Source organism: Crocodylus porosus, unplaced genomic scaffold (genome assembly GCF_001723895.1).
Source record: "Crocodylus porosus isolate Cpor-Errol unplaced genomic scaffold, CroPor_comp1, whole genome shotgun sequence".
In the NCBI taxonomy this organism is placed as follows: Eukaryota; Metazoa; Chordata; order Crocodylia; family Crocodylidae; genus Crocodylus; species Crocodylus porosus.
This window is the reverse complement of record NW_017728949.1, coordinates 67,889,914-67,896,942: the sequence shown is the minus strand read 5'-3', so window position 1 is coordinate 67,896,942 and position 7,029 is coordinate 67,889,914. Positions and strand designations below refer to the sequence as shown.

Sequence of the window (7,029 nt, the reverse complement as noted above, 5' to 3'; positions counted from 1 at the left end):
CTTCCTGCCCTTTGGGCAGGGGGCTGGACTCGATGATCTCCCGAGGTCCCTTCCAGCCCTGATGTCTATGAAATCTATGAAAATCTATGATATGCCTCCTTAAAAATCAGCTATTGGTATCGGCCCCCAAAATCTCTATCAGTGCACCCCTAATCAAAACATAATAGAGCAGGATGAAGAAACTTGCACAGTGCCTTGCTAACAGACTCTCGCTTTCAGAAGCAGTAATATCACTTAGTGCCTAATCCAAAGCTCACTAAAGGAAACTGGAAAGCTCCCACTAACTTCAGTGGACTCTGGAATAAACCACTGTGTGTGCATCTACATGTGCCATTAGGTGGCAGCAATAAACTGTAGACCGTATTGCTCCACAGTGTATTGCTCCTGGGAAGCTTCTAGGTGCATGGTTTACACATGTGCCTGGACCACAACTCATTGCCCTGAGTCAGAGTAGCTCTGGCTGGCAGGAGGCCCGGGTAGTCAGCCTGCCAGCCTGGGGCTGCTCTCAGCTGCCAGCCTCGTGCCTCAGCCAGCTGGCTCAATGTCTACATGTGCGCTGCTGAGCGCAAAAAAACTCCGCAGCAGGGAAGGACTTGGAAATACATCTCAGCACCTACATGTATTTACTAGTCCTATCCTGCTGTGAAGTTTATTAGTTTTATGTGCCCTAATAGAAGTGCACATGTAGACACTGAGACATTTACTACGCAGTTCATTAGACAACTGCTTTGTAAACATCTCATGTAGGTGCTCCTTGTATGTGGTACCCAATGCTACATCAGTTGAAGTCAATGTTAAATTGACTTCAGAGAGAATTTGCTGGAGCTATTATACCATAAGCACCTAAAATTCCCATTAGGGAAAAAAATGCAAAATGACATTTTCAATTTTCATATTCACAGGTGTTTAGGTTTAGATTGACATGCTGTACTTTGCTTTTTGTATACAATTCTCTAAATAGGAGCAATATCAAAGGAAAATATACTATTTCTATTATATAGAAGTTTGCTAGTTTTTACCTAAGTTGTATAGCACATAACCTGGCAGAGTATTCTATATTTTGTAATAGTGATATAAAATAAAATAAAATGATTACATATTTTGTTCAGTTGGTATTTCACTAAGGTAATTCATTCCAAATGATAGTTAAAGTCTTATAACTTATAACTCAAAATTCATTTGGGTTTCTTGTTGCAGAAATGTAAGGTGAATCATTCTTTTACTTTTGTTATACAAAGGTTCTTTCATTCAAAACACCTGCAACTGCCGAGAAACAGAACAATCTGTCAGACCATCAGAAGCTGTGAGGTAAGGTGCTTCACAAAATAACCTCTCTCTCAATAGAACTGAGAAATAGAAGAGTTGAAATAAAGTTTCTTAAAGTTAAATTCAGAGGTTAATTTATTAAAAGGCAGAAAGTTTTTCTAAAATTAGCAGTGTACAAATGTGTTAAAATATTACAGGAAGAGTTTTTAAAACAGTTAACATACTTTAAAAATGGATTTATTGTAAAAATAAGTCATCACATTATTTTTCATATAAGAAATAGTAATGCAAGTTTTGATTAATTTATCAAGCACTTTAGTAAGGTATATAATAGAACAATGTGTTAATTGCATTTTCATAGAATTTTTTTCATAAAATTGAATGTCAGCGTACAAATTTTGTTATTTCATGGAAAAGGAGTTTGAATAGATCTGGAACTAACTGCAGTAGGCATTTTAATAAATCTAAAAGTATTTTACTTTGCTGGGTTTTGTATCTATTTTATAGTGCTGGGTGGTTATAGCCATGTTGGTCTAAGGACATAGGCCGGCAAGGTTCTTTGGGTAGGTGAAGGGTGATTGTGCCCAAAAGCTTGCAAAGAACATTTTTCCAACTACTCAGTTGGTCTAATAAAAGACATCTCATCTACTTATGGAAATATTTTCACATTCAAATAATTTTAGTCAGTTTTATTCAATAAGCTGCAGTACATAGACAAAATAGGGTGTCCCAGTGGTGCGTATGGTTAGAAATAAATATAAAAATATTTTTTACATAAATTTGCAATGAAAAGTATTTAATAGTAACTTTACAGTGTTTTGTTCATACAAGCACAACAGCATAAATGATATTCACTTGTAAAAACAGAATACATAGTTACTACAAAACTGATAGGAAAATTTATACATATGGCTCAGGAACTGCGCACTTCGGAAAATGCAGTTAATATATTGAATATAACAGTTAGATTTCAGGTAGCACAACAGTTCTACAAATGCAAATACCTTTAACTTGTTTTTTTCTTTTTAAATGCAAATCAAATTGTGGGAATACATTTATTTTGGCTTTCTAACAATCTGCCAACAGACCAAAATTAAGCATTTTTATAAATAGACTTTATGCAAGTTAATAGGTTGAACTAGACAAACATTCAGTGGAACACAGAAGTTTACTGTTACTACCATGAACAGACTGGCAAAGGACAGCATCTGTTCCTGCTTAATGACTATCAGGCATATTGTGTTTAGACAGATGTCTGGCATTGAGTGCCAAGGTCAAAGATCCAATTGCAACAGAAAAGGCAATGATACAATGACTAGAGTAATTACTTTTTAAAACATTTACAGTGTATTAAACCAGTGGGGGCAACCTTTTGGCAGACATGCCACAGATTTGCCCCATGCCAGGCTTCTTCCTGCTCCCCACTTGAGTTGGGAGTATGGCCAAGCCCTGACCTGGGCTGGCACGCTGAGGCAGAGAGGGGGGTTAAGGGGTCTGGGACAGAAGTTCCATAAACTGGTTTGACCTAAATCAGTTCAGTATGATACTACATCCAACCAGGTTTTATCTTAAACCTGTTTCAGCCATTTTGAAAGTTGTTTAAGTGCACTAAACTTCTGTTGTGTTACGGATTTAAGCCAGTTTCTGATCACTTAAACCAGTTTGTGTGTAACTTCTGTCCCTATCCCGAGAGTTTTGACACTGTTACCAGTGAAACTAGTCCAATATTCATTAACTTAAGCAAATATCTCTGTAATATAGCATGATCAATATGTAATATAGCATGGTTAATTAAACTTTGAACCTCTATTTAAAAATAAATTGATCTCCTTAGAGCCATCCCTATTCCAGGTACCCAAAGTGCTTTACAAAGCCAGTTAAGCAAGGGTCCTGTTCAGTCCTCACAAAAGTCATTGGCCAGACTCGCATTAATTTCCATGTCCTTTGGATCAGAATGTAAACAACTGGTGATATTGTAAGACACTTATTTATCGCATGTTTTGCAGCATCTCTCACAATGTTTTAGACACAGAACCGATTTTGTTAAGAGACCATGTTGACCCCAGCACTAGGGTTATCCCTTTCTCTTTTAAAAAATTCCTGTATTTAGTATGCACCTGGAAAACTAGACAGGCAGGGACAACAATTTAATCACAAGGATAGCATTCTTCTCAGAACTAACCTGAATTGTCAGTAACAGGTGCAAACCACCGTTCTTTTATGGATTATAAACCTGTGACATTCTGATCCAAGGATGACAAGGATAACATTGTAATCATGCTGACCCTTTTTAAATGCTTCATCCAACAAAGTGTCTTCTGTAGAATGTTGGAAGGTTGATTCTGAAGTTTGGGAGAGTAAATTCTGTTCCAAGGACCTTGGGGAAAAAAATCAGTTTATTTTACAGAGCTATGCCATGTGGTATTAAGTTGAATCAATATAGATTTCACCCTTTAAGTTTTGTTAACATTTGAACAACAGTCTTCCAGTTGCTCAAGTTATGATCCTGAAATGATGACTTGCAAAAAACTATTTGTGTATATGAAACCTAAGCGCATTCAACTATTTAAATGTGTGCGTTTATTTTCAGGTGTTTAAGAAATCTGAAGACAGTATGTCTGAAAATAACCAAGAGGAGGATAGCAGCAATGCAGGTAAAATCTAGCCAAATTCAGATAAGGCTTACATTCAGGTGTGTTGAACCTAAAGGGACATCTTCAAGTTGAAATCTAATAAAAAATAAGATAAAAAGTGTATATAACTTTCAAGAATTATGCAACTGCCCAAGAGTCCAATGATCTCAAGTTGCAACAAGAGAGGTTTAGGCTGGATATTAGGAAAAACTGTCTCATTAGGAGGGTGGTAAAGCACTGGAACAGGTTACGTAGAGCAGTGGTGGACTCTCCATTCTTGGAGGTTTTTAAGGCTTGGCTTGACAAAGCTTTGGCTGGGATGATCTAGTTGGGGATGGTCCTACTTTGAGCAGGGGGTTGGACTAGAAGACCTCCAGAGGTGCCTTCCAACCCTAATTTTGTATGATTTTAGCTCTTAGAAGTGGTGAATTAATTTCTCCATTATTTTAAAAGTTTGTCCCATGAGAAACTGGGCATTTGATGGTGGTTCTCCTGTACAGTCAGTAGATGTAAACAAACTGAAAGAGAGACATGCTTATTTGCCCTCTAATGTTTTAGCCATTTGTAACAGTTTAGTTTGTAATAGTAGTACAAACCAGATTGAAATGATATAAATTGTGCCACTAATTGTTCATTTCTGCAGTGTACTTTTTAAAACATACCTGCATTAATCCTATAGTAATAGTATAATAAAAGAATGTATATAACTGATGTACAAAATATTAAGCTATGTTGGCTAAAATGAGATTAGAATTTTTTAGGGCTTATATAAATTAAGAAAAATCACTGTTTCCAACTAGATAAAAAATACATGTTTTATAAGAACCTTAAATTCTTAAAAGGTGATTTGTATACAAGGGTAATGTGCTAAGCACAAAAAAAGTGCTAATAAAGATATGTTCCCAGTAATTTTATTAAAGGTAAATTCACACTTGGTATATAAATAAATGCTATACTTAAGAACAAAAATAAATGTCTTTGTTTTACATTTGGGTCACTGACTTATGCTGCTTTCTAAAATTTCAATGTATTGTTGCAGGGTGTGAAATTCTTGTACCTTTTCAAAATGCAAATAAGATACTGAAAGAAATGAGCCATGCATACAAAATTCTAGAAACAAACAAGTAAGTAATCTTCTTTATAGTACAGTCAGATAACTGAAATGTATAAGAGTTAGACAATAAGCTCAAAATCAGTTGGTGTAAGCATCTTTTTATATTCTTACTTTTCTAATTTTGAGGAACCAGATGACAAAAACATCTGTCCAGGTCATAGAAGAGATGTTCTCTGGGGAGATCCTTTAGAAAAGGGTACATTCTGTAAAGCATGAATTGATATTTGGTGTTCCTAGATCCTCATTAAATTAAAAAAAATGTGCTAGATCTAGTCTGCTTTACAGTCTGCTTCACAGTCTGCTTCCAGCAGCACACTCATTTTGCCATTCTCATTCTGTCTGAACACATCTATGTCTGAAGTCTCTGCAGTGGAAGAAGATTCTGCCACTTTTGCAGGCAGTGACTCCACTGCTGAGTAGAGTAAGGCGTCCATGCCTTCAGCCAGATGTCACTAGATATTTCACAAAGTGCATTTCACATGCTCGCAGTATGGGTTGTGAAGCAGAGTCGTGCAAAGCACCAAGGAGATGGTGTGCATGTGTTCTAGCAGGTTGTTGTTGCTAGCTGCTGGTTGCTAGCAGAAATTGTGGTGGCAGAGGCAGTGAAGTGTGGATACATCAGTACACACAACAAATGGGAACTGTGATATGGGAATACAGAGAATGAGACAAATCAAGGGGCAATATGTTGGTTGTATGACTGAGGCAAGATGCATTCACTTCCAGGCTAGGTATAGACATTCAAAAAGCCTGAAGTGGATTTGAACTAACTTACATGGGTTTCTCTAAACACCCAGCTCATGGTGGCATAGGGCCCCGGTGTTTGCTCCATGCAGGACAGAGGCAAGGGGAGTGGGGCTCTTGAGTTGCTGGGGGGAGGGAGTATGAGCAGCATGCACCCCACATTCCTGGCCTACGTTGGCTGGGCACAGAGTGTCCCTCCCCTGTCTTGGCTCCATCTGAGTCCCAGAACTGCATGCTGGAGCAGCTCCGGGAAGGGCTCCAAGGATTCTCCATGGCCCCAGAACCAGCACTGAGTTCCCAGCTGAAGCTGCTTTCCTGGAGCTGCAATGGCATGGCTTCCCCCTGCCCTAGGCCAGGAGCCCTGCAGCTGCAAGGGAAGCAGCTTTAGCCAGGAACACAGTGCTGTGGAAATCCCAGGAGCCCTTCCAAGAGCCACTGCAGCGCACAGTCCAGAGTCCTGGTTCAGCCTGCATCCCAGGACCAAGACTGGCTTGTTACTTTTATAGCATACTGTTTGGCTCATCCTGTGTCACAGAACAGTATCTTATCCTCGTTAGGCCAGATAACATGCAACACTGCTTTTATCCTAGAGCAAAATTCCTGTTTGGAGCAGTTTACAATCTGAAGAGTTACTTTGGTTTTGCCTTTCAGCCAGGTCACATCAGTACCCAGACTATGGCCAGATGAACAATCAGCTTCTTTTCTGAAGAAAAGACAGCTGGAACTCAAGATGAGTCAGCAAAGTTCACTACCTTTCTTTTTGAAAAGAACAGGAAACTCAAGACATCCTCATGGTTTTGACTTCAGTTTTCTGGTGCAGGGACCCTGTTCTGGGTCTAACATGTCAAAGCCCCTCAGAGGACTAGATGCCCTTCAGGAGATAAATGCACAAGTTCAGCAAAGTAAGTTTAGCAGTTAACTTTTACAGTACAGGTAACTACTGTTATAGTATAAACTAGACAAATGGTTAACTGGCAAGGCCTCAAAATCAGGTTTTTGTTTACATCTAAACTGTGATCCTTTCCCTATTTGCTTGCCTTTTATTCGTGTTCTACAGATTTCAGTTTTGCTGCCATTCCTCTGTGCGTCTCTGCATGTATGTTTGGCATTGACAGAGACATTAAGGAGCAATGATCGCATCCCCCCAGCTCCCTTTTTTTTGGTTTAGTCGTAATACATTCTTGGCTGGAATTTCATAGATTTCATAGACATTAGGGCTGGAAGGGACCTCGGAAGATCATCGAGTCCAGCCCCCTGCCCAAAGGGCAGGAA

At 38.7% G+C, this 7,029-nt stretch overlaps 1 protein-coding gene across 1 annotated transcript in view; it reads left to right on the top strand.

Moving 5' to 3' along the window:
• The window catches only part of MAP3K19 (mitogen-activated protein kinase kinase kinase 19), a gene marked incomplete at its 5' end in the record, with an annotated part of 23,688 nt that overhangs the window by 2,394 nt on the left and 14,265 nt on the right, over window positions 1-7,029 (top strand). The window contains 4 exons of the mRNA XM_019553606.1: window positions 1,239-1,308; window positions 3,857-3,920; window positions 4,939-5,023; window positions 6,409-6,659. Of these exons, the coding sequence (XP_019409151.1) occupies window positions 1,239-1,308; window positions 3,857-3,920; window positions 4,939-5,023; window positions 6,409-6,659 (470 nt within the window). The remainder of the gene's footprint in view (window positions 1-1,238; window positions 1,309-3,856; window positions 3,921-4,938; window positions 5,024-6,408; window positions 6,660-7,029) is intronic.